This window comes from Colletotrichum tamarilloi (genome assembly GCF_030869305.1).
Source record: "Colletotrichum tamarilloi strain Tom-12 chromosome Unknown Scaffold_12.1, whole genome shotgun sequence".
NCBI classification, from domain to species: Eukaryota; Fungi; Ascomycota; class Sordariomycetes; order Glomerellales; family Glomerellaceae; genus Colletotrichum; species Colletotrichum tamarilloi.
Genome location: NW_026849395.1, coordinates 59,255 through 84,474, shown reverse-complemented (window position 1 = coordinate 84,474; position 25,220 = coordinate 59,255). Strand labels below are relative to the sequence as shown.

Genomic DNA, 25,220 nt, shown 5'->3' with positions numbered 1-25,220 from the left:
AAAACTGTCTGTGGTCACGCTCAGAAAGCCTTCATCATGCATCCAAAGTCGAGTAGGAGTGTCTGGGTCTGTGAATCTCTGCATGGTACCTCTCCCTCACCCCCGCACAGCTGTCATGCTATCCCGCAATGATTTGAGCTAGATGGCCAGGAAATTCATCGCGGAGACATCGTCTTATCTGACGGGTACATCACTCACTTGAAAGCCGGAGAGCACTGGAAAGCATCGTTGGGAAACAGGTAATGAGTTGAAAAAATTGGATTCATGGACCTGAGCCTCTACACATACACGGGTAGGTCAAGCCATGTGGCATGACAACCAATACCACACTGCCAAGAAGAACAGTTCATACAAGTATACCGCCCGACTGAAGCCAATACTACCATGCGCGACCCCGGATAGGAAGTATGTTAGCAACAGAAATCTATGAGCCGTGTCCATAAAGCCCGAGACGTCATCCCCAGCCTCCGGCGCCAGTTCCAGGTCCGCCTGCTCCTTACCGTATAATCAAAATGACACAACCCCATCGCCAATACCAAACGAGAAAAGAAACCCTTGCTTTTGTCCCCTGCCTTTTCGATGCTACATATGAAGAGAGAAAAAGAGAGAAAGAGAGTCCGCGCAAGTTGAAGATGCATACCAGATCAGCCTGATATGCCCCCATCTGGGCAGAGAAAGCGGGTATCAATACGTCTACGATGCTTTGCGTTTTCCGATGAAATCACTGACCTCCAAGTCGCCGAGTTATGCATGAGTCTATGTTGGCCCCAGAACGTTTACAATATGTCAGGTATCCCTGACCTTTCCTCAAAGACCAGGGTGCCCCCCTTGGGTCGGTTCGACGACATTGTCTGACAGGTTTATAAGGAGCTGGGCCAAACATCTCTTGGTCGCAGCGTCGTCTCGAAGTACCGAAGAAAAGGTCGCATCTCGGAGGGGTTCTGGGAGGCACTGGCGCAAAGCCTCGCGCGCGCGCGCGTTGTCGCTCAATCTATGCGGCATTAGTGAGAGGCTGGCCCAATCGACTTGTATCGAAGAACTCACCGGAGAAAGCATCTGACAACGTGCTTCAGAAGCCGAGCTGTCTGCTGCTCGACGAGTTGAGCGACCATGTTGCTGAGGACAGTGCCCACCGCGTAAAAGCGTTCGTAGGTAGCGCAAATGTAGTTGAGCCCATTGTCGTCCAATAAGATCTTTTGCACAATGAAAATCGCCACAGTTTTGCTCAGCTCTGAGCCTGTCTCCATAATACGTAGGCAGAGAGGAATGATCTCTGTGGTGAGCAAAAAGTTGATGACCTCGGAAGAGTCGTTCTTGACGAGGGCGCCAATGACGCCTAGCGACGTCAGGCGTAGGTATTCGAAAGGTCTCGATTTCGAGGTCGTGTTGAGGAAGGGATATAGGAATAAAGGAATATGGGCTGAGAGATGTGAGCTCAGGGACAGGTAATATTTAAGGGGATCACCTGGACGGCGTACCATTAAGAAACAACGTGCGCGTATCATTGTGGGAGGCAACACACTGAAGAAGTGCTAGCGCGTTGCATACCCTATTGGAAGCCGCAGCAGTGAGTTGCGAAGGGTTCAAGAGAGTGTAGACCGAGATGATCTCCTGTAGTAGCGATGTCATGACTCCTACGTGGGTTTAGTATGCGTCAGTCATACTGGTCTCCAGACATGAAAGCTTACCGAACGAATGCCACAATATGAGCGCAAGCTCGGGAACCTGTTCTCGCTTCTTGCTCAGCTCCAGAAGAGCTGCCTCACGGGTGCTCTCGCTGAGCAGATCAGCAATGTAAGCCATTGTTCTTCGATTGTCCTCGGATATATTGTCGTGGCTGCCTTCCGGGGCATGCGCATTGCCAAGAGATGGAACCGCAGAATGCCCACTAGCAAGTCTATTGTAGTGCTGCTGCTGCTGCTGCTGCTGCTGCTGCTGCTGTTGTTGTTGTTGTTGTTGCTGCTGCTGCTGCTGCTGCTGTTGCTGCTGCTGTACGGCAGAAGCGGCGGCAGCAGCAGCTTGCTGAGCATGGTGATGTTGATTAGACTGCTGATGCATCCATGCCGAGTCAGTCTGTGGATTAAACTGATGGTGTCCGTAAACGTGCTGAGCGGGCATCATCTTTGAATCCCAGATCCGTGTGCTTCACAGAGTATGTTCTCGACGAATATGTGTGGTGTTGAAACGATGGAAGCCACTGCACCGATCGTAGCTAAGTATTTCTATCGCAGTTTCCTAATGAGGAATCTTCTCCAAATGGCACTTCAGCAACAGGAACGACGATGAGCTGCAGTACTTCGTCGGAGTGTTGATCTGTGGGCGGCGGGCGGCGGCGGATCGAGGATGTCAACTTCGCGGGGGGGCGATTTAGGCTTTGGGCTCTTGCGCGCGAGGCCGTTGGAAGACTTAATCGCAGATTCGTAATGGGTTCAAGGGCCCGAAAATTGAGCCGTCGTTATTTCGTGGTGGCGCGAACTTCAAACCTTTGGCGGGTGCTTCGTAGTCAAGGTGACAAATGTGCGTACTCAATCAGGGTCGAGGTTGTGAACAATAAACTGGGCAGGGAAGGTTGAGAGGATGAGGCACACACAGAGGAAGGCAAGGCGAGACAGGGTTAGGTAATTGGTCGGTAGTCAGGCTAAGGTCAGGTGTATCTATGGAGAGCGTTGGAGGCAGGGAGCACAGGTGCCCCATGCACGGGCATGGATGAAATAGCGCGCAACTACCTAGACCAGCATCAGGGCGGGTTAGTCAGCACCGTTGCTCTTGTTCTTACCTACTTTCTCACCTTGAATCACCCCAAGCCCCCCCCCCCCCCCTCCTGACTGGCGTGTACTTACCTAAGCTGCCTGTCCTTCGACCACATAAGGTGCCTCTCATACATCGCCTTAACTTAAGGCTGGAGAGCAAGGCAATCCTATAATGACAGGGGGCACATAGCACAGCATATAGCAATGACTAGGTGATTGCTTAAATCCCTTTCTCCAATGACCTTACCTTGGCCAGCATGAAGTACCTACATTCCACAACATAGAAGACCTAGGTATAGGAGAGGAGGAAGCGGCAGTCCAGTGTCACGCCTGGCCTCAATGTGACCGGTGTGCTTAGGAGACTTGTAAGACCGGACCGAAATTGCTGTCATAGCTTTCTGCGTTCAATGTCGCGGTTGCCCGTGCTGCTCAAGTCCTGAAATAGGCTCTTTGGTGCGGAGTATTATGGATTCAACTAACATAGAGGGAAGTCACTTTGGCTGGTCATGTCTCCAAGTTTCCGAGTCTGCCCAGCAACGTAGAGAAGGATGATCATTGCCCATTGCTCATATTGGGCTGACGCGCCTGTCCGCGCCAACATCATAATTCTAAGCTACATCCAGCAGAATCCCAATAGCCCTCCTCGTGGAGCCTCCGGATATCTCATGCTTGCCGGCATCCAATGGCTGAGTGATAGCTACTGACTTGAACCATCTCTGCCCTAACACCGATGTAGCGTAGACGGAGTAGCAAATTATACGGCCAGCTGGTTTCAGAAAGAACCAAGTGCACGCACATACGTACACATAATTATCGTCTCTAAACTTCTCTATACACGTTCACCTATTTGAATTAGTTGACATTACCCAACCGCCGCTGCATGCATCGATGGACACCTATTCAAGTAATGCCGTTCCTTCGCCAAGGCAGAAAGGTGCTTACTGACTGGCAGTTGGCTACTAAAACACCTCGATTGACGCCGAGGCGACCGAGAAAAGAAAACAAATAACTTAAAGGTCAAAAAGGTCGTACGATGAGATTGTTTGCCCTCGATACCCTCCACCCGCTCTGGTATCCCGGAGTCGGGCTCCCAAATCGGAGCTAATCCTTGACCACATATGTTCTCCGCGCTTTTCATCTGAACGCTTCCGCCCCATCTAAAGACGAAGCTCCCTCAAAACCTGATCGGCCATGTTCTTGTATTGCCACGTGTTTCCCACCAGTCGCTTGAATTGGATTCCGTGAAGAGACAACAACGGGACCTTGACAATGAATATCTCAAACTCGAGGACCATGCTTCCGCCAAGATCACTCTGAACGTGAGTGCTCGTCTCGCCGGGTACTCTTCTGGATGACACTCCCGCTTCCCGCGAGACACTATCAACCGAGACGTCCGAGTTGGAGTAACTGTGATCTGCCTCAGTACGCCCAGAGCCACGCGGCGTACTCGGTCCTCGTTCAGTTGCTGGCAAGTCTTCTCGTTCCCGGTCGCCACCTCTGATTGCCCCAAAACTGAAGCGTCTCCTGTGACCTGGTGGCGCTTGTCCCGGGCTACCGGGAACCTCTGGTACTTTCTTGAGGTCAATGCTGGGTGTATGCTTGCACAAGAAGCCACCCTTGATCTCGGTGTAGTCGACTCCTAGGCCCTTGAGCACCCGCTTGATATCCGCCCGGATCTCTGTGACGTTCTTGGTAGAAGTAGTTGAAACGCTAAACAAGCCTTTGAGGAAAACGGGCTTAGCCAAGTCTGAGCTGTCCAGCCTGTCGGTGGACACGCCACTCTGGTCGCCTTGCTCTTGATCCGTTTCCTCCGGCACGTTAGCCTCTCGAGCTTCCTCCCGGCGAAGCCTGCGCTGCTGAATACTCTCGCGCCTGGCATGACCGAGTGATTTCGCTCTCATGGATGCAGCCCGTGTTTGCTGGCTGTCTCTAGACGCAGGCGGTGGTCGATCGGTGGCCGTAGATTGGTCTGAGCCGCTCGTCGGCGGTGGCTCTTTTGGTGTCCGCGTCGACCCACGGCGACGCAAGTCTGCAGAATTTACGCTTGTAGATCGGCCCAAACCTTTGCGCCGTGACGATTGACCTCCGGCCGATAAAGGAGGGCTAAGAAGATCACCGTGCTGTGGCTGACTGCTACCGGATCTGAGCGGGAGAGGGTCCGGTTCTTCTCGTTCCCGTCTGCCGCGACGTATGCTGAAGCTTTTCCGGGGCATCGGTGCAGGAGGGGCCTCGGAGGGTGAGTGAACCTGGACTACAGGCGGATGAGATCGATCTCTATCCGACCTTTCCGGATCCCGGCGTCTTCGAGTACTGAAGCGACGGAGGATGCCTGCAGCGGTACTCTCCTTCTTTGGGAGCGGCTCGGGCGGTACCTCTGGGGAAAGGGGCGTTGTTGGTGAAAGTTGAGAGTTCTTCACGGTGTCGGGAGCTTCGTCTTCACCGTGAGTCCTTGCGCGAGGACGAGAACGGCCGCCCGTGACCCGTTCGCCGGGCATTTCGTAAGTAGAGGAGTTGGTATGAGCCTCCTGCGGCGGTGTAATCTCCGGGATTGCAGGCTTCTCCTTCTCCTTATGAGCACTGGCAGCTCCGGGGTTCTTCTCAACACGATCGCGATCTTGTTTTTCTCGTACCAGGTAGTAGATCGAGACCAACGGACTGAAGGCGTTGAGAGGATCGTTGCCGAGCTGGAGGGCCTCAGAACTAGGAGCCGTCAACGTGTCGCGACTGGTGCCTGAGTTCCTCCTCTTGTAAAAGTCAAAGCCAAAGCCGCGCTTTTTCTCAACGTCTTTGGCAGGCTGAGGGAGCTCTTTTTCGCGCTGATAGAGTTTGACTGCGCGTTGGTATTCCTCAGACTCGATTGTCCGTTCCAGCTGGGCCTTGATGGCGTCTGGTGAGCCAAAATTGAATCCAGTCATGGCATTGACAACATCGGTGTCCAAAGGGAGAGAGAGGGGTTCTCGTGGAGGTAATCCGTTGTCCAATGGGCTGTTGTAACCCTTCGTCATCCACGGATGGACCATGACTTCCTGCATGGTTGCACGTTGCTTGGGATCCGTTACAAGCATCCGAGATAGCAGGTGCTTGCATTCTGCATCAGGTTAGATGGAGACCAGACGCAGTACGAGTCTGAGCAACTTACCACTTGAGAGCCAACTTGGATAGTCCACCAACCCCTTTTTGATTTTGGCGTGTAGGGCAGGCATACTCTGGTCGTCAAAGGGCACCTTTCCACACACCAAAACGTAAAGAACGATGCCGAAACTCCATACGTCCACCTCGGGCCCGGTATAGGCTCTCGCCTGAAGTAGCTCCGGGGCAGCGAAGTAAAGGCTGCCGCAAAAAGTTTTGAGATGACCACGTGGAGCAAACAGATTGCTAAGCCCGAAATCAATGATCTTGATGTCTCCATTTTTACTGATGAGAATATTTTCGATCTTGAGGTCTCGGTGGACAATGCTGTTCCGGTGACAATAGTCAAGAGCGCTGGCGATTTGACGGCTGAACTTGCGGGCTTGCTTCTCCTTCAACTTGCCGTGCGAAATGATGTAGTCAAGCATCTGGCCGCCATTGACGTACTCGCAGAGCATGTACCAATGGTAGTTGGTGCGCACAACGTCTCGCATACCGCAGATGTTGGGATGGCTCAAGAGAGTGACGATGGCGGCCTCTCGGGCGGTCCTGATTTCCTTAGATTGGTCCGCTCTTTCCTTGTCCGCTCGAGTCTGATGTTGTGTATCTTCCGTTGAGCCACGGGGAATAATCTTGCAGGCGACCTGCGATTAGAGAGGAGCATAGGTTAGCAAGCACGACACGTTTGGGCCGATAAGCACGGTAAGCCATGGGAGGGGGAAGAAACATACCTGCTCGCCTGTATCCTCTTTACGGGCCAGCTTCACCTTTCCCATGCTACCAGCACCGATTGTTTTGCCCAAGATCCATTTTCCAGATGGGGTTGGTATCGTGGTGCGTGATCTACTCGTGTGCTTCGAGGTAGTGGGTGCGCCTGGGCTCCGGGGATCGGGCCCGCCATGGTTGCTGACAGGAGCAGGCCCGGCGTTGTTGGCAACTGCGGTGCTCGCGGGCATGTCGGCAGCGTGATTGTATCGATGATTTGATCTGGTACTGCTGTGCCGCTGGGGACGCGAGGCGTCGGCGCGGGTCGATGAGGGCGGGTGTTGGCTTGGGGCGTTTCGCTTGGAGTGAAGGACTACTTCTGGTGTTTCATACTCATGTCGTGGGGGGATGTCTTGAGCGAAACGAGAAGCAGCTGAGCCAGCGGAAGCGACGGCAGCAGGAACGGCGGCAGAGGTGAAGGAAGGTTGTCGAGAGTGAGAGCGGTGTTGGAGTTGCTCGCTCCCGCTGTATTGGTGACGGCGCTGGTGGTGGTTGTGTTGTTGATTGGAGGTGGAGGAGCCACGCTGTAAAGGAGGACCAGAGCCAGAGGCGGAGACAGGAGGCCGGGTTCGGGTGGAGAGGGAGCGGTGCGCAGTCGATGGTTGAGATTGGGATTGAGATTGAGAGCGAGACAGAGGAAGGGGAGCCTGGGGAGGAGGATGTGCTGGCAGATCAGTGGTGGCCGGGATTGCTGTTGTCATTGCAGGAGAGAGGAAACGGGGGTGTGACACTGCGAGGGTTCGCTGTGTGAACTGGCACTGGCACTGGCACTGACGCTGGCACAGTTTCCGGCTCCTCTGGCGACACGAGAGGGGGAGAGGCAGAACGTGGACCGAACAGTGAGGTCAGGTACGGTAGGACACTTTCAGGATGGGATGGGATGGGATGGGAGGGTAAGTACGGAGTAAGGAAGGTATGGGGGGGCTGGGGAACCACTGGCTCCACTGCTTACTTCAACCAAGTCTTCCAAACAAGAATAAGGTGTCCGTATGGTTGAAGGGGAGTGGAGGAGAGTGAGGGAGGGGGGCTAGGAGTCGAGGTACTGAGGAGGGCAAGCGCTGCACTGTCTGAAGCGAAAGTAGAAATTTGTCGGGGATGAGGCACCGAAGCAGACGAGCGGTCAGACGCACAGAGAGTGAATGAAAGAGAGAGAGAGAGAGAGAGAGGGGGGGGGGGGGAGAACACAGCGACAAATGGTTGCAGAGTATTCGCAGTGGCAGGCGGGGGAGAGAGGAGGTGTGCGCAACAAGACTCATAGAAACTCAAGAGTGAGCGGCAGTGAACAACCCCTGCAAGGATGATTTAAGAGCTGAGGTATCCACACCAGGCAAAGCAAGGAAGGCAGACGTTCAGTCTCGTCTGATGCGGGTGTGCGGGCGTGAGTGCTGTCTGTGTGTGTTCGCACGCAAAAGAAGCATGGGAGTGAGGATGACCTTGAAAGGGCGGGGAAAGCAATACATTATCTGTAGAAGGAGAGAAGAATTGTGGAAAACTTGAGTAAGGTAGGTAGAAAGTCGGATTACAACTTCTGGTACCTTGTCTTAAGTTGTTCAAGACTTCAAGTTGTGTTTGCCCGGCGCTTATCGGTTGCCTGCCTTGCCTTACCTGACCTTCTTAGGTGCCTTACCGTCAGGTTCCAGGTCAGGTAAGGTATCCATCTGTACCTGCCTTACTTGCGAATGCCTCTCGCTTTCAACTGGCAACCCCCCAGCGATACCCGGCCAAGCCCCCAATACTGTACGATAGGTACCTGAAATAGGTATGAATAGACATGGCCACTTCGTTACTGATGCCACGTGCATTGGGTTGAACTAGATTTTCCATGTTGCCAAGGTATAGTATTTGTGAGCGAGGTCGACATGAAATCTCCTTTTCCAGTGTCTTTGTTTGACGGGGCAAGCCACCTCATTGTTGGCGTGGTGCCATGTCGACCTACCTCACATTACCTTGCCTCGGACGTCAGGGGGCACGCATCTTTCTGCACCTTGGGAAATTAGTGTCGGGTGGCAGGCGCTCCAAATTCGAATAGTGAGGTACGATGTATCCGTAGAATGCCTGTGTCTGGCTATCTGCATCTACGGACACGGATATCTAATACCTCACATCCCATCCTCTGGTAAATTGGGCCGAGGATGACAGAAACGAGTTAGACAAAAGCAAGTCCATCAGAGATGACGACAGACGCCGTGGATAGGAATGCAGACCCCGCGCTGGAGAACCTCGGATTCATTTGGTCGCAGAGCCTTCTTTGCTGGGCCCAAGGTTCACAACGTCCCCTGCCCTGCCTTCGGTATGGAACGTACTACGTGGGTACCTCGGACAGAACGTCCAGTCCTCACCAGACCGTGCTGACCAACCTAGGCACGCTGCCTAGATAGTCCGTACCTCAAGCTATCTCAAGCGAGACAAGCCAAGACAGGAAGGGAACATTGAGCAACCATGCGGCAACTTATTCCTTGAGTCGGATATTCGGACAGCATCAGGGAAGAACTCCACGATGCGCCGTAGATTTATCCGTAGAATCTCCGGATCTCTGAAAGAGACAAGCAGGGGGCTGCGTACCGGCTCAACGTTCGAGTCTCGCACACGATACTAGGGCCCTGGAGGACATCAAGCCGCGCTGATCAGCATCTGGATATGATTAAATCGGGTATCCGCGTTCAATTTGGAGCAGTTGCCCAATGCCAGTCCCGACTCCCAGAGTGTGATATGATTGGGCCTACCTTAGTTAAAAGACAGAGCAGGGTTAGGTACGAAGTAACACATTACCTTAGCGTGGTAGGTATTCGTGAATACACCGACGATGAAGTACATGTAACTGGAGGAATCACGGACGACCTGGGTCTAGGCCAGGCCGAGCAACAACTGCACGGACTTCCCTACATAGCAGTCAGGTACCCAAGAGCAAGCAGGAGGAACCAGACGAGGTCTATTTCCAAGACAAGAATACCGGTATCCGTACGGATGCAGCCAAGAGTCTCTGGACCGAGATTGATGCAGAGCAGAGTCCAAGTACCCTTTGATTCCTATCCCAGCTTGCCCTAGCTTCCGGTTCTTCATCAATCACGGTGTGGGTGCTATATAGACCGGGACTGCAACACCTCATTATAGGATGGGAGATGGCTCGTGATTACGTACAGTTGCTTAACACGGGCATTCGCGGTCATCTTTTGTTTAGCATGTCATCCCACCCTCAGCCATGCTGATCAAGTGCAAAGTACACGTACAGAACCATAGGCGGGGCAGCACCTTTCCCAGCATCCACCAAGCGCACGCTGGAGGCAAATTACGTGACAACACGCGTTCGTGAGAATTGAAAATGCAGCTATGCTCAATGGTAGATCACTGTACTCTATACCGGGCAACGGCTGCGAGGAAAGATTGGGACTGCGAAACAAGCATCGCGAGATCCACCTTGCTGTTTGTCCCCTTTCCCGCATTTCAATTGTAGACCTGAGCATTGTCCATCCTTCAAGACTATTCGCTACACTGCAAGAACCTTCCCAGAGGTGATAGACAAGTTCAACCGCACTCTTTCCCTTTACACCATCCGTGACTAATAAGCTCAATGTATTGCGCTACCTTCAGGTATCCGTTCTACTTTACGCAATGGAAAGCCGCCATGCGCTGTCCATGACTGAGGTAGTGAGGCACTCAAGATATCTTTGAAGGTACAGGTCTTTACCTACCTTAGGTACCGTAACTAATCAACCTCTAATTACAGGTACCTTAGGTAGGTTGAGATAGCGGATCGAGCTCTTATCTTATCGTATCTTATCGATAGCAAATCCACCTTTGCCTACCTAGGTACCTTAGGTTCCGACCTAGGCAGGTATTTCACCTAACCTCTGGGCCCTAAGCTTCCGACATTGTCAATGTCAAGGTCCTTCCACCCGATTGCCTTATTTCCTACCGCAAACCTGACGTATCTTACGCAGGCGTCCGCTCGATTCGTCTAAGCGAATGTAGGCAGCGACACATTGACTAGCTACGAAAGCCTACAAAATCGTTCACCGTCGTCATTACATGTCGCGTAGCAAGAGGTCGCATGCTACTTACGAGGCTGACTTGCACGATGAAGCCGCCGTACACGTCGCCTTTGGCACCCCTCTCCCGCCACTTGGCCCGGAAGTGCGCGATGATGGCGCCTACATCCCAGTACATAAGCAGGAAGTAAGGGATGAACACGGAAGGCGACGTCTTCACGGCGCTTTTACAGGTGGATGGAGTGCAGGGTTTGTCTCCCACAAGACCCCCGGCACTGAATCAAACTCAGTCATCACTTGACTGACATAAGGAACCCAGATACTTCAACACCGTTGGCTCCAAAGAAGGATGGACGCCATCTACGTTCGTCTCAAGTCGCACAAACCGTCAAAAAAACGAGCCACGTACGAGCCGACAACGGCCAGAGGATTACATGGACGAAGAGGATCTCGCAGATACCGCTGCCACTCAGAACATCCAGACAACTGATCCGTTTTCCTCTCTCGGAGCTTCTAGCCATGACAGACGTCACGCGAACGATTCCACTGGTTTAGCGAGAGCTTATGGCGATACCATGGGCCTCAAGCTTTTGAGGAAGATGGGCTGGAAGGACGGGCAGGGCATTGGCCCCAAAGTACGGCGGACCGCTCGCCTGGGTATCATGACCAGCACTCAAGATGTAACCAGTGGAAACACCCACTTGTTCGCTCCAGATGATGTCAACATGATAGAGTTCGATCGCAAGCGAAACCGCCAAGGCTTGGGTTTCATAGGAGAGCAAAAACTCTCACAGCTATCTGGTCCAGGCATCATACGGGCGAGTCGAGATCAATCTGGCGTGGATGACGAGGCGAGCAACGGCAATGAACTCTCGGATGGCCTCCAACCCGCACTCGGCATCTCACGCAGGACAGGAAAGCCAGTCCAGGCAGCGCCGCGTGGGGGGTTGGGTGTGGGCATACTGAATGACACCGGCTCAGATGACGAAGATCCGTACGATATTGGGCCACGAATATCATACAATCGAGTTCTAGGTGGAGACAAAAGTAGGAAGAAGAAGAGGCAACCAGCTAGTCTGTCTGCGAACCCCACCGTGGGGTCGAAACCAGTCTTCATCGCCAAATCCTCGTCGGCAAATGCCTATGGCCAGAAACGATGTCTTGACGGCAAGCTGCCGCTCAAGGGATTCGCCCTTGGCCGCAGTACAGAGTCTCGGCTGACTGGACAACTCGCGGTGTCATATCGTCCCCCAACCGTACCCGATCACTGGATATCAACGAAGCGCCCTGTCGGTGGGAACACAACAGCAGTGTATATCTCTACAGCAGACGCTGCCAAGACGGCTCAACATGATCCCAGATCTCGCGCGCTGCTCCTGGGTGAGTCGACGTTGCCTGGCAAATCAATCTTTGACTACATGTCATCCGCTGCTCGCGAGCGACTGGCCGCGGCCACTGGGAGGAAAAATCTTCCCCCCGCTAAAGGCGAGATTCCCGCAGAGTATGCGCGCACGGCAGAGCAAAAGTTACAGGATATGCTAGGGAACATACCTGTCTTGGCCAAAGAGACGGCCATTGCCGCAATGAGTCGAGGATCAGGCACAGGAGGGCCTTATGCAAACAACGAGGCCAAGCAGGCAAGATATCGACTGTATCTACAGGATGCCGCGGGATTCGGTGGTTCAGCTCCTCTCAAGCCTTCAGGCATGACCGAAGATGACTATGTTAAGGAGATCGAAGAGTTTTACGGGTGTGCTCGGCTATTCAAGCCAATGACGGGCTTTATGGCAACACGGTTCACGACAGCTTCGACTGGGTCTGGGGAGGGCGTAGACGCAGGCTCTACTCACAATGCGCAGCAGGTCCCGAGGCCAGTTGGGCAGGCAGATCATATTGAAACGGCGGCCAAGATGGGAATGTATGGGCGCATGACGAGGCTGACTGCAGACTTCTTTCCCACCAGATTACTGTGCAAGCGGTTCAATGTCCGGCCCCCGGCTCATTCGCAACCAGATTCAGATGCGGCATTTCCATTAGAGCCTCATAAGACTTCCTACGGAGTACCTGCGAGTGAGGTCACACCTCACGAACCGCTCAGTCGTGAAACGAACTCAGATATGGATGACATGCTGGGTTTCGATATGGCGAAGCAGTTGTCGACGCAGACGGCCGACATCTCAAAGCTCGGAAGCGAGGCCGGCGAGGTCTCGCGACCAAGCAACGACATCTTCAAATCGATCTTTGGTGACAGCAGCGATGAGGCTGAATGAAGTAAGTATCAACTGTCTTCGCTGAGACTGACGCCATGACGTATACCAGAAAGCCTAGAGCCATACTTCGCAGAGGGGCCTTGCTGGTATACAAAACCCATCACCTTCGACTTAGACTCTCAAGGAATATAGCAAGGTGTTTGCAGCACAGGACCGGAAGGGCTGGTGCTCCACATACCGGCTTTGGATGTATTCGCGGAAGCCGAGATACGGGGATTGACTGAAATGCCTCCGTAAGAAAATCGCGCTTTGAAAGTTCACAATCGTTTATACCACAGGGCCAACAATAGATGCCGATAGAGCTGAGGAACCTGGGGCATTCCAAGAAAGTGCTGCCATGCTCGGAATGATAATACACAGCGGGCAGGAACTCAGTTATGTCGGGCATAAAAGCACGGGCAATGCATTTGCTAGATGAGATGGGGAAACGACACTATCTTGGAACCGGGCGCCGCGGGCAATCTAGACTTCCTACTAGTAGTTTCTTCATACAGCTTTACACCTATGCCTATGTTTGTGCTATAGCTACCGTAGCGGTAAGGGAAGTCGACACTGCAGGTGTTCGGAGCGTCAGACTAGACTATCGGCATAGCACGTGAGGTCATCACATGTTATTTCGATGCATGAAAGCCCCGCGATAACATCCCAATGGCCAAGCATGTGTCTAATTACATGGTGACTTGCCTTGAATTTTGTTGGCCGTCATCTAGAAGGAAAATGGTTTTGAGGAAGGTAAGCAATATCTCATAACGATACCTGGGCTACGTCCATTTTTACGGGCGCGCTGGGCCTCCGAGGTGCGTTCGTTGGCTGCACCAACCATCTCCCTCCGTCAGCCTTCAGGTACCTAGTCTGGGTACAAAAGCAAGTAGTTCCCCACCCTCAAAGGGGTGCTCAAGGGGGTGCTCAAGCAACTTTGTAGTCGCAGTAAGAAAGCCCATAAACTGTTCCTGTTAGTCTGGGTGCGTCCTTCACTTACACGACGGTTCACTCCGTTTGGCCGATTCTCTTTGCAATATAAGAGTTCTTTTTAAATAAGACATAAGTATTATTGAAACTATATTATTTAGACTTATACTAGAGAAAGCTATGTAAATATTTAAGTAGTTATTATAATATTTAAATATAATATTATATAGTTTAGCTTTTAATTATTAAATCCTAGTATTTAATAGATAAAATACACATAAAATACTCTATATGAATCGAATTTGTAGAAGGGAAAAAACAGTCTAGTCTAACTTATATCATTAGCGTCATTTGTTTTGAAAACAACAATAATGAACAAAGCAAGCTACGATTTGCCATGCCTTAAAGCGGAGATCCGTCAACGGGTGACCACTCACTCCTGGGGTCCTTTAGTAGACTACTGCAGGCGCGTAGACGTAATACTGGGACTGACTGGGCAAAAGTGCTCTGGACTTGGGCTTGCCTCTTTGGTCACTACCTACCTAAGGTAAGGAAATAGCCGCCATCATCCCCTGCCTGTTCTACCTCATCAAACTGCCCCCCAACGACCAATTTCCCATCCACCATTTGCTCAGACACTCGCAATCAACCATTGGTTTCTCTAGGCCTAGCATACGCCTGCCACCCCTGCGCTTGCAAGGCGACCTTTACCCCGTTTCGCACTCGACTAAACGAACTAACCTTTGGCGAGCATCCCGTCGCTCTTCCTCTCTCCCTCTCTCTACACGTCTGTCCTTCGCAAACCACTTTGTTCACTGAACTCATCTTCGCCATCCGAGCTAGGAGCGGCACAAATAAAACATACGTTTGGCTTTCGCATTGGCGCCTGATTACAAACTCTGTTAACGAATGCCATCAATTGGAACTAGCTAAGAGGTCGAGTGGTACACCCTACTTATTTGTATCCAACTACGATCCGATACTCGATACCTTGTTGAAACCGCCAACACGTTGCCAGGCTCGCAACACGTCAGGAACGGGCAGCCCGTGTCCGCCCGGCGTACAGTCACCGCCTCTGAAGAAGAAGATCCTCCTCAGCTACCAGCAAAGACCGAGCAAGAAAGTGCAGGAGAGTCCAGCCTCAGCGCCCCGTCACCTCTTCCTCCTCCTCCTCCGCCTCCTCAGTATCCCTCCTCCGAAGCATCAACCTCCCGGCCGCCACCCTTCTCTTCAGTGTGCGATTCGCTCGAAAACCCCTCCGAACCGGCTCACGACCCCCGCTCTGCGATCACAGTCACAGTCGCTGGAATATCCCCTGCTGCACCGTCGTATGCATCTCTAGCTCCAGGCTTCTCTACAGAACAATCGGTTCCGACTTCCTTTGATCACGCTCTTACAGAAACAAAGCGTGCGCTCCCTCGAGACACCAAAGGGGGCTCATCCGGAAAGGACGACAACGCCGAACCACCCCCCGCATACTCGGAGGGACCCAGTCCACTCCAATCGTTTGCCTTTCTGATGGCTACCGCCGGAGGCGCGTCGAGTATCATTACTCAGGTGCAACAAGGAGGGCCGCCTATCAATGCGATTGGAGGTGAGTTGCTACTCGACCAGGACAAATCGAATAAGACTAACGTAATGGCAGATGTTGGTGCCGACGAGACGATCGCGATGGACCTTCGGTAGGGTTTGCTTCTACTCGACGTCCTATCCTGAACGCTAACCGTTGTGATCTGCAGGGGCACCCGATTTGTTCTGTCGCGAGACGAACTCTTGACGCTGCCCGAATTTGTCCTCTTATCGTTGTTCCCTAACGGCCTTTTCCCCGAGGGGCATATGGGGGGATTTACTGAGGGCGATGCAGTGCAAGTGGACGTGAGTACAAATTCTCACAGTGACCTACATAGTGCACTTTAATTATTGACAACTTCTCGGCAGTACGACCCGGCATCCCTGCAGTATATGCTGGACTTCTTTCGCACCGTTGCGCAGTCGATACCTGTTGACTCATCTCCGAGTGTTTCTCAGGAGGAGGATCCTGCGACGGGAGACCCAATGGGCTCACGAGACGACTCATCCAAGAGAGCTGGCATCATCGTTCTGAGAGAGGATCTTGACTTCTACGTCATACCACCGCGGGCCGAAATCACGCAGCCTGAAATGATGGAAGTCAAGAGAGCTGCGGGGAGAGCCCTTCTTCAACAGACGGGCATTTTCTCAGGTCTGAAGCGCAGTGATGAGCCGGGTACTACGGAAGCTCACCTCATCGAAATGCTCACAGCAGGGTAAGTTCCCCCGGCATGACAATGTCCGGCCCTTGACAAGAGCTAACCATTCACCAGCGGGTTCAACCATGACGACAACTGGGGACACAGAGCAGGAGAACCGAACAAGGCGGTCGTTTGTAGCTTAGCATTGGCACGCCTACGAAGCGATATCAGAGGTAATGATATGGGCAGCAATGCCGTTGGCATGGCGCAAAAGCTGCTCCTCTTTTGGAGGAAGCCTGCGAGACGCTGCTGGTGGGAAGGCGTGGAGCTTGACAACGTTGAGGGTATTGAGGGGAAGCTGAAGGTCTGGATCAGGCGCGTTTGGACCCTGGAAATGAGCGTAATCGGCCTCCGATGAGGCCGACAAGCTTGGCTACTATCTTGTGCGGCGAGAGGTCAGGAATGGGCGTAATGGTGTAGCGCAGCCTGGCTTTGTGGGCTGAAATATGGGTTTCCTTCCGTCTACTTATTTCAACACATGCGCGAAATGGTTCGTGGGCTTCGTCGGCCACGCATAGGCAACATTCGTTTTCAATGGCGAGACCGCTATCTGAGGCTGATATTGAGCGTGTTCATAGGTGCGTCAGACCAAGCAAACATTAGTCATAGGTCAGTTCTTACATAATCAAACAGAAGCGTTTTCTTGATCATGACTGTCACTTAGATACGTGGGCTCATGATTGATACTTGTGAGGAACCCAGTAGTGACGTTCTCGTCATCGTCTTAACGGAATGGACCATTGAATAATTCCAGGTGTAGTGACTTCAAGTCTATGTGGTCTTAGCTCGGGGCCGCTGCCAGCTGTGTTCTCAATCTGTCAGTATAGGTGGGTAGGTAGTCTTCATCTAACTCCTGCTCATACTGTCGCATCCTTCACCCCACTGGGCTCCTGGACAATAAGGAGAAAATGCCTTGCACCTCAATGCTAGCTATGTTTCATTTGGAGACAGAAGCAGCCCTCATACGAAGGGGACATCGCACCTTCTTCCCCACAATCATTCACTTGGGGAGAATCAGCGTCAGGCACACTAATCAGCCCCCAATCCTAGCCAAGTTCCCCCGGCACAAACAAGTGTGGCATCATTTCTTGGCTGGACCGTTGGTCCAGGCTAAGTTTCAGTGCAACACAGGGTGGTCTTCCGTCGCAGAATAGTGACGCCTGCCTCTCCGCACTATAACAGCGGCTTCAGGTCCGATCCGGTTATTCGCCATACGGCCCTCTCTACATTCACCGTGCTTCTCCGTTCCAGTATGTACGTGTCCACTACCAACAGCATGAATTTCTTACTTTCTTTGCATATTCTTGCCGCCACTCAGTTTTCTGTGGCCTTGGCCCAGGAGTGCAGAAATACGTTGAAAGCAACGTATACCTCGCCCATTGCTGCCGGTGGCTGGACATATCGCCTGATCGCGAACGGACTCACTCGACCCAGAAGCATACTTTTCGACAACCAGGGAGCTCTCCTGGTTGTCGATGCTAACTCTGGAGTAAAACATCTGAAGCTGACTGACGATGGCGGCACTTGCTTATCTGTGGCCGAGAAACGGACGATTATTGATTCTCCAGAGGTATGGCAACTCTAGAGGCCGAGTATGTGTAGCGAGCTTACTTATTGTAATGTGTCCGGCGACCCAAAGTTGAACCACGGAATAGCCCTCTCCCCGGATGGGAAGACTCTGTATGCCTCGACCGCCGACAAGGTATATTCCTGGGCATACAATGGCAGTGCTGCCACCGTTGGCGATAGGAATAGGACACTCATAGCGAACATGAGCAATACCGATCATACCACCCGGACGTTACTTCTATCCAAAAAAAGTCCAGGCATACTCTTGGTGTCGAGAGGTAGCGCGTCCAACATTGACGAGGCTGCGACCCGCCAGTCGACTGGGCATTCCCAGCTTCGCGCCTTTGATATCGGGAGCCTCGGTGAGAATTCTGGGCCGCTCAACTTCCCAACTGAGGGAAGGATGCTCGGCTGGGGATTGCGGAACTCAGTGGGCGTGGCAGAAGAGCCCGTCACAGGCGGTGTATGGACAGTAGAGAATTCAGCGGACCAGTTGAGGAGGAACAATGTTGATATTCACACTGACAATCCTGCCGAAGAACTCAACTTCCACGGGCACCTCAGTGATTCTAACAAGGATCAGGGCGGCAATTATGGATATCCAGGTTGCTTTGCTGTTTGGTCGACCGAGGGATTTCCCGATAAAGGCAACATGACGACGGGAGATCAGTTCAGTCTCAACCCATCACGCACCCTGAACGATACAACTTGCAATTCCGCCTATGTGCCCCCGAGACTATCTTTCCAGGCGCACACTGCTCCATTGGATATAAAATTCACGCCCGATGGCTCAGAAGCCTTTGTAACATTCCATGGCAGTTGTGAGTGGTGCCAGGGCTCTATTGTCCACATTTAATCCCATGACTTACACCGGCCTAGGGAACCGAGACGAGGCAGTCGGCTACAAGCTATCTAGCATACGTTTCTCGAACGGAGAGCCTACAGAGTCAGCTGATAGCCGGACACCAATTACTGATATTCTAAGTAACGCAGACACCAGCAGCTGCCCTGACCACTGCTTTCGCCCGGTAGGACTTGCTTGGGACAGTCAGCAGAGACTCTTCATGACATCAGATTCGACGGGTGAAATTTATGTCCTTCAGCGGACCGATGTCTCAGTCTCGACCAGTTCTCCGGCCATCCCTGTTCCAACATCATCACCCGACGCTGCAGCAACTTTAGTCCCCTCCCGGCTCACCTCTTTTGGCAGCCTTGCGGTCTCAGTATTTGTTTTCATGGGAAGTGCGGGCGTGGTCAGGTTGATCCTTCTCTGAGATTCAGCTTCATATACTCTCAGTCTGGGAATGGCCGGGTTCAAAGAGTCAACAAATATTCAGTTGGTACCAAGAGTATGCTGCTTCATGTAATCAATGATCTACGGTGTGCAATCGACAGTGGCTTGCTAGTCTGGGTTTGTATCATCCGTAACGATTGATCCAACTCCAAGACGACGTGAAATTCACGAGTTCAAATACGTGATGACCCATTTATGCCCTATTTTGCCGCGAACGCCTCGCCTATGACGTTACATGGATGTCTGTATTATTCCTCGATGCTCTTGACACACTCCCACTCGCCTCTGAGGTTCTCCTTCCACAACGAGACCTTGTTGTCACCTCCGCTGACCGCGAGCACATTGCCGCTCAGAGACCAGCTGACTCTCCACACAGCTGCATCGAAGTTGAGGACCTTGCAGTTCCATTGTCCACGGCTCGACGAATCCGACGTCCAAATGCGAACCGTCTTGTCTTGGGAGGCTGACGCAATGTATGACTTCTGCAAGACCGTCGGCGACCATGCTACGTCACGAACCCAGTCTGTATGACCGGCAAGAGGCTCCTGCTCCTGCTTGTACGACTGCGATGCTGAATCGAAAACCCAAACTTTGAGCAAGTTATCACAGCCGCCCGTGACAAATCGCCTCACCCCGGCTGAACCAGGACCAGGAGAACTGCTGACAATGCTTCCAGGGGCCGTGGCTGGGGCCCATGAGACGGAGTTGACGCCCAGCCCGTGGGCTGGGAATGTCACATGGTCGAAGCTGTTGTCGCGGAACTCGAGTATGCTTACGTTGCCGTCCGAAGAAGCGCACGCCAGGAGGCACCCAGACTCGTGTGGTGACCAAGAGACGATATTGACGGAAGCTTTGTGCAGAGCGAAATCGAAAATCTTCTGCCACTGATTGTTCTGTTCCCTCCAGATGAAGACCTTGCCGTCGTAACCTGCGGAGGCCAGTATATTTCCATACTTGGGGTGCGCCCATGAAACGCACCAAACTGCACCATCATGTCTGCAACAGAGTCAGCAGGAGTAGTAGGCTCGTGTTTCTGAAGGTCTCGAATGTGCAATGCTTACCCTTTCAGGGTCTCGACAAGTCGTTGGGAGTCCCCGTCGATTTCGAATATTTTGATGGTGCGGTCGCTTGAGCATGTCGCAAGGCGACGTCCGTAGTAATCGAGGACGGCATCGTGCTGGTAAGGGTGGTGAAGTATTAGCCTAACCGAACATGTAGGACAAGGAGGCGGCCGCCGATCGCACATCATGACACAGGCGTCGATGGTATATATTTCCCCGTCTCGAAAACCACTGGGCGATTGGGAACGTGGGGCAACACTCGAAGAGACACTTACAATCATATCATCGTGGCCAGAATTCGATATGACCTGGGCAGACGCCTACGTGAAGAGCCATGTTAGCGGAGCGGATTGCCAAGTATATATTGAGAAGCCATACCATTGCGTGAAGTAGAAGCTGGTGTTGTTAATCAAGGACTGCGCTCATTCAGAACATCTAATATGGGCTGATGCGGGAAGGTCGAGAGCTGGGTAAGACTTGGGTATATGTTGAATGGCAGACTGGACGGCGTCACTGTAAGTGCCACCTAAGGGAATCGAAGCTCCCAGCTGGCCTTAGCCCAAGCTTGAGATCCAATTTGGCCAACGGGATGGGGCCGTGTTGCAGGACCACCAGTAGGGTGTTCCGTATGAGGAAGGCGGTGGGATAGACTTCCCGTGACCTGAGTCTCGTGACTTCCTTTAGATTGACGGCTAGGAGCTTCCAGTTTCTTGCACGTGAGACGTCTCCCCTCCCCCTCCCCCAGCTCCGGTCCCGTTAACGGGGTGGGTGCCGCGCTGACGCAGAGGTAGTGTGCGTACAAGCCGATGCCGAGGTAAACCGAAGTGAGAGTCGATGAAAGCTGTCTACCGACCCATGAATAACAGACAACGTTGCGGTACTTTTCTCTACAGTGCTACTCCATGTACCCGGCTACCTTGGCGCTCGACGGAATAATTTACCATCTCAGTCGACACCTTTACTCGACGCGCCATAGGCTTCTGCTAAAACTGTGATCAGCCTCAAACACCAAAGGCCACACTCTTCAGACACCACATGCAATCCGAGTGCGCACTCGAATACTGTACATCCTAAGCACTGGAACCATTGATCATTTCCCGTACGAAGCCATCGCAGGCGCCCTCATAATGGCTGACAGTTCCTGTAGCGGCTCTACGCCGTTCAAAGGCCTCGTTGACCATGGGGCCCAAGATCGAAGTCTGCACCGAGATCGGTTTTCCATTACTCCTAGTCTCCAGCAAGTAAGGCCTACAGTACCGCCCCCGTGCTCTCACGCAGTTCTCCTAACAATGACAGGGCTTTCGATCCACAAGTCAAACCGTCTCGGCGCCGGCTCAAGCAGGCTTTGGCGAATTCCTCGACTCCAACGGGGCTGGGCAAGTCAGCATAAACACTCCCCAAACTCTCAACTCGCCCGCATCAAGCTTCCCTCGAGGGTTGCAATCATTCCAATCATCAGCGGCCCCTGCCGGTCGAATTCTCCCACCCAACCTCTACCAATCTACGTCACAAATTCCGACAGCTTCTCGGCAAAATATGTCTATGGCGTCGCCACCGAGGACATCGAGTTGGGCACAAGATTTTGCATCATTCTCTAGGGCACCGCCAGGTGCTGGAAACTACACAACAGGGTTTTCTTCTTCGCAATATCCAGCGCCTGTAGCCGGATTTACGCAGAATATGATGGGGTCGCATTTAAGACCTTGGTTATTCGGGCCCCAAGGCGGTTCTGTAACCGCCACAAATCACGGAGTTACAAACACCGAAGCTGACTTTGATGTTGAGATGAATCGGTGGATGGCGGCCAACGGAGACGGACAGATGGAGGACCTCGACACTGTTATGGAACAACTCGCGCGAGAACTGGAACAAGAGCAGCAACCAGAGGCCGCTACACAAGCATCCAGAGATACCACCGGCAGCTCTGTGGATACTTTCACGACCTCTCTAGATGTTTCTGTCCAAGATGAAGCACAAGGAATACAAACATTCGATGCTACAGCTTCAACAAACCAACAAATACCCGGCGCATCCTCGGTCCTTGGGATTGATGCCATCGGAGTATCAAAAAGAGCGAGTTTTCCAGACCACATGCCTGACTTGGAACGTCTAGGGCTCGACGAAGCGGAGCAAGCATCTGCAGAACATGTCCAGTCAACATCTGACATTTCGGAGGCAGCGAGACAGATACTTGACTCGGTTCAACATGAACAAGGAGACAAATGGAAGAATTCTCGGTTCTTATCACTGATGAAAGACTTTCGGGATGGAAACAAAGACATCGTCAACAACGAAATTCTCGAAACCAAAGTTGGCGGCGAGCGAATCGGCCGGAATTGACCTCGAGAACTCCAATGCTCCTAAACACCACCCAACCACGTTGATATCATGGCTAATGTCAACCGCAAAGCCCGGTACAAGAGCCGTTATGTAAGGGGTCATCGCGCAAAGCCCGGTACAAGAGCCGTTATGTAAGGGGTCATCGCGCAAAGACGGCATTCGGCGTTGTTGTATGTAAAATGAATATTACAGAACGCTGTAGCGAATATCGTTGACACAGCTATAGACCACTTGATGCTCTAGCGATCCGGTACCGTTACGTATGATACGACGAATCGTCATCGAGAGACTTCCAATAACAGGCAGGGCTTATGATTACTGGCGTAAAGAGGACGCTGAAGATCGCATCGAGACGACAGCGAAATTGATGCTGCCCTGGCGGCGACGCGAAATGTCGGTCGGTCGGTAGCTCTAAGGCTTGTTGGTGGGATTTGAAGGACAAACGTACATGGCACGAGGAATTTAGCAACCTGTGATTCTGCCGAACTACGACATCGGGGTTGGGATTACAGGAGGAATAAGCAGGGATAGATATGCAGACGCTTGCGAGCCTAGATCGAGTTACCGTACCTTGTATTTAGTATCCTCCGCTTACGAGGGAATATAATCATCTTGTTTGTTTACTCAATAGTCCAGATGTTGGATTTTTAATGTGTGAATTGTATAAACTACAGCCGAGAATGACAAGCGGGACAAACAAAAACAATAAGCGATGAGGAAAATGGATATTGCTGAAGGAAATGCACAAAGTGTACCGTAATCCCTCCAATTCATCCAGTTGTGCCTTAGTGGTCTGTGAGGAAACAGTTCAGGATCGACCAAGGGCAATGCTCTTCCAGTGGTCACGCTCCTCTTCAAGCTTACGAATCTTCTCTTCCAAATCTTCAAACCGCTGGGCCTTACGCTCGCGAGACTTGCGTGCAGCGAGTGTGTTGCGGGCACGCTTCATAGCAGTGGTATCACTAGGATCCTCAACAATGATAGGAGGCAGCGGTTTGTCTCGTCGACGAGAGCTCACGCCCGAGACTGAAGAGTGGCGGGCAGAACTAGTTGGGGAAGAGTTGACAGACTTCCGGCGGCCCGAGGTTGAAGTGAACTCGACCACCTCCAGATCATCGCCTTTGAGAGCGGGAGACTGATCAGTCTGCAGTTTCTGGATCTCCTCGATACCGGTGACGTCCTTTGTGACAGCGGTAGATTCCTGGGGAAAGAGGGGAAACCAAGGATCACCAGCAGTGGTGTCAAAATCTGCCGACCCGAAGTCGCCCGAGTCAAAACTGGGGGAAACATCGTAACCGTCGTTAAAGTCAGGAGACTCATTGTAGATCGAAGGCGATGTCAAGGCGGTCAAAGCTGTTGAGTTGGGAGCAGACATGAAGGGCTCCTGAATGAGAAGGTCATGAGGAGACACGGTGCCCAGGGTGCTAGGACCGACATCGAAGACCGAGGGCATGGCTGGCGACGAGTAGGTGGTAGACGCACCACCCTCGAAGCCGGTGAAGTCGTCAAGGTCAAGGTCTGTAGAGACATGTGAGCACAGTCCTGGGCGAGACCAGAGTGTGAGCGGTTTACCTTGAATATCCATCTTGTTGGTTACGCCCTGAGTACTTTGAGCGAACAATGGTACAGGAGGACGCTGACGGCGGTTCAGAGCAGCTGAAGACGACGGAGCGGATGAAGCGTAGAATTGAGCTGACTGAGCGGGGGAGCTCACTGAAGGTGACCGGGAATTAGATCCGGAAGCTTGGATCTGAGCAAGACGATGCTTCTGTTGAAAATGGACGCGACCTTGTTGGTTCTGTCGGAGATGATATGACGAGTGGCGACGTTGGTTCAAACCGATGGCGGTATGGGTTGCCAAGTGTCTAGGTTGACTGGTACGAGGCTGATCGAACAAGACGAAGTCCTGCTGGGGAGACTGTTCCGGTGGGCTGAACTGAGGCTGTTGCGCGGGTTGTGCCGGCAGGCTGGGTGAACTGGAGGGAAGCCATGATGATTGGGAATCCGTTGTGAAGACTGAAAAGTCTCGAGGTAGAATGTTGGCGGAGGCGGAACTTAAGCTAGAGCTGGAAGCCGTAGTGTAGTTCAGGTCGACCTGGGAAGGTTGAGCTGAAGTGAAGAGCGGAGAAAAGTCGTGAATTGTTGTAGACTGAATTTTGTTGAGCTTTGAAGCGGGATCGAACTGAAGACGATGATTTAACGCATTTTGGCGGGGCTCTATGGCTGAATGATTCTTGATTGTAGTTTGGAAAATTGTGGTGGTGAGGAGGAAGGAGGAAAAGGGTATGTGAAAATTAGGCACGGAGGGATTAGCGAGCTTTTGTAGCCTGAAAGGCAGCAACAGGTCAAACCCCCCCGAAAAGGGCGGGTGGTTGTGGGACGGCACTTCCGGATACGCAAGCAGGGCGAAGGGCGCAGTTGTCGAAGCCCTGTTGTCTAGAAGGTACAGCGGGGCTTTGTATCCCGCCATGTCATTAAGCGCACGGATCGGTCTTCAGATCGCAAGTGCGCTACCTAGACAGAAGTACCACCTCCAGATGGAGCGCAAGGCAGGCAACTGCGCCCACAGGAAGGAAGTGGTACCCCTGCACGGAATGAGAGTGTGAGTCACACTTTCTGATGCTAAGCCTGATTCGGCTTGACCGAGCGCACGGGACGTTTGCTCTGATTGGTTTGTGACGATGGCAGGCAGAATACAGTGCGGACTAAAGGCATTGCTCCAACAGCAGCCAATGATCAACTCCGATAAGTAGTACGATGAGGGGCATCTTCTTCGCTTAAGGTATGTAGGTACGTGGCACCTAGAGCTTCCGCGCTGCGCTGATATGCGGAATTTGCTCTAATAACGTACCGCTCAACTCCTACTGTTTACCTGTC

General features: G+C 52.4%; 8 protein-coding genes across 8 annotated transcripts; 4 read left to right on the top strand and 4 right to left on the bottom strand.

Moving 5' to 3' along the window:
- Positions 1 to 807: 807 nt before the first annotated feature.
- Positions 808 to 2,121, bottom strand: CTAM01_04837 (cell differentiation family protein; the record flags this gene model as incomplete). Its single annotated transcript, XM_060520867.1, has 4 exons — positions 808 to 991; positions 1,045 to 1,420; positions 1,479 to 1,634; positions 1,689 to 2,121. 4 exons carry the CDS (start codon positions 2,119 to 2,121, stop codon positions 808 to 810), a joined length of 1,149 nt encoding a protein of 382 aa, XP_060384236.1.
- A 1,786-nt stretch (positions 2,122 to 3,907) lies between these two features.
- CTAM01_04836 (uncharacterized protein) lies at positions 3,908 to 7,345 on the bottom strand (the record flags this gene model as incomplete). Its single annotated transcript, XM_060520866.1, has 3 exons — positions 3,908 to 5,838; positions 5,890 to 6,523; positions 6,611 to 7,345. 3 exons carry the CDS (start codon positions 7,343 to 7,345, stop codon positions 3,908 to 3,910), a joined length of 3,300 nt encoding a protein of 1,099 aa, XP_060384235.1.
- A 3,325-nt stretch (positions 7,346 to 10,670) lies between these two features.
- Positions 10,671 to 12,900, top strand: CTAM01_04835 (uncharacterized protein; the record flags this gene model as incomplete). Its single annotated transcript, XM_060520865.1, has 2 exons — positions 10,671 to 10,879; positions 10,950 to 12,900. 2 exons carry the CDS (start codon positions 10,671 to 10,673, stop codon positions 12,898 to 12,900), a joined length of 2,160 nt encoding a protein of 719 aa, XP_060384234.1.
- Positions 12,901 to 14,180: 1,280 nt separating this feature from the next.
- Positions 14,181 to 16,437, top strand: CTAM01_04834 (dipeptidyl-peptidase III; the record flags this gene model as incomplete). Its single annotated transcript, XM_060520864.1, has 6 exons — positions 14,181 to 14,226; positions 14,828 to 15,403; positions 15,455 to 15,491; positions 15,549 to 15,684; positions 15,748 to 16,094; positions 16,152 to 16,437. 6 exons carry the CDS (start codon positions 14,181 to 14,183, stop codon positions 16,435 to 16,437), a joined length of 1,428 nt encoding a protein of 475 aa, XP_060384233.1.
- Positions 16,438 to 17,355: 918 nt separating this feature from the next.
- CTAM01_04833 (uncharacterized protein) lies at positions 17,356 to 18,922 on the top strand (the record flags this gene model as incomplete). Its single annotated transcript, XM_060520863.1, has 3 exons — positions 17,356 to 17,649; positions 17,719 to 18,469; positions 18,528 to 18,922. The coding sequence occupies 3 exons, from the start codon at positions 17,356 to 17,358 to the stop codon at positions 18,920 to 18,922; spliced, it is 1,440 nt and encodes a 479-aa protein (XP_060384232.1).
- A 268-nt stretch (positions 18,923 to 19,190) lies between these two features.
- Positions 19,191 to 20,384, bottom strand: CTAM01_04832 (protein transporter sec-13; the record flags this gene model as incomplete). The annotated part of the gene is made up of 4 exons (XM_060520862.1): positions 19,191 to 19,938; positions 20,004 to 20,119; positions 20,279 to 20,323; positions 20,382 to 20,384. The coding sequence occupies 4 exons, from the start codon at positions 20,382 to 20,384 to the stop codon at positions 19,191 to 19,193; spliced, it is 912 nt and encodes a 303-aa protein (XP_060384231.1).
- Positions 20,385 to 21,539: 1,155 nt separating this feature from the next.
- On the top strand, positions 21,540 to 22,343 carry CTAM01_04831 (uncharacterized protein; the record flags this gene model as incomplete). Its single annotated transcript, XM_060520861.1, has 1 exon — positions 21,540 to 22,343. One exon carries the CDS (start codon positions 21,540 to 21,542, stop codon positions 22,341 to 22,343), a length of 804 nt encoding a protein of 267 aa, XP_060384230.1.
- Positions 22,344 to 23,151: 808 nt separating this feature from the next.
- Positions 23,152 to 24,813, bottom strand: CTAM01_04830 (bZIP transcription factor; the record flags this gene model as incomplete). The annotated part of the gene is made up of 1 exon (XM_060520860.1): positions 23,152 to 24,813. The coding sequence occupies one exon, from the start codon at positions 24,811 to 24,813 to the stop codon at positions 23,152 to 23,154; it is 1,662 nt and encodes a 553-aa protein (XP_060384229.1).
- Positions 24,814 to 25,220: the final 407 nt, after the last annotated feature.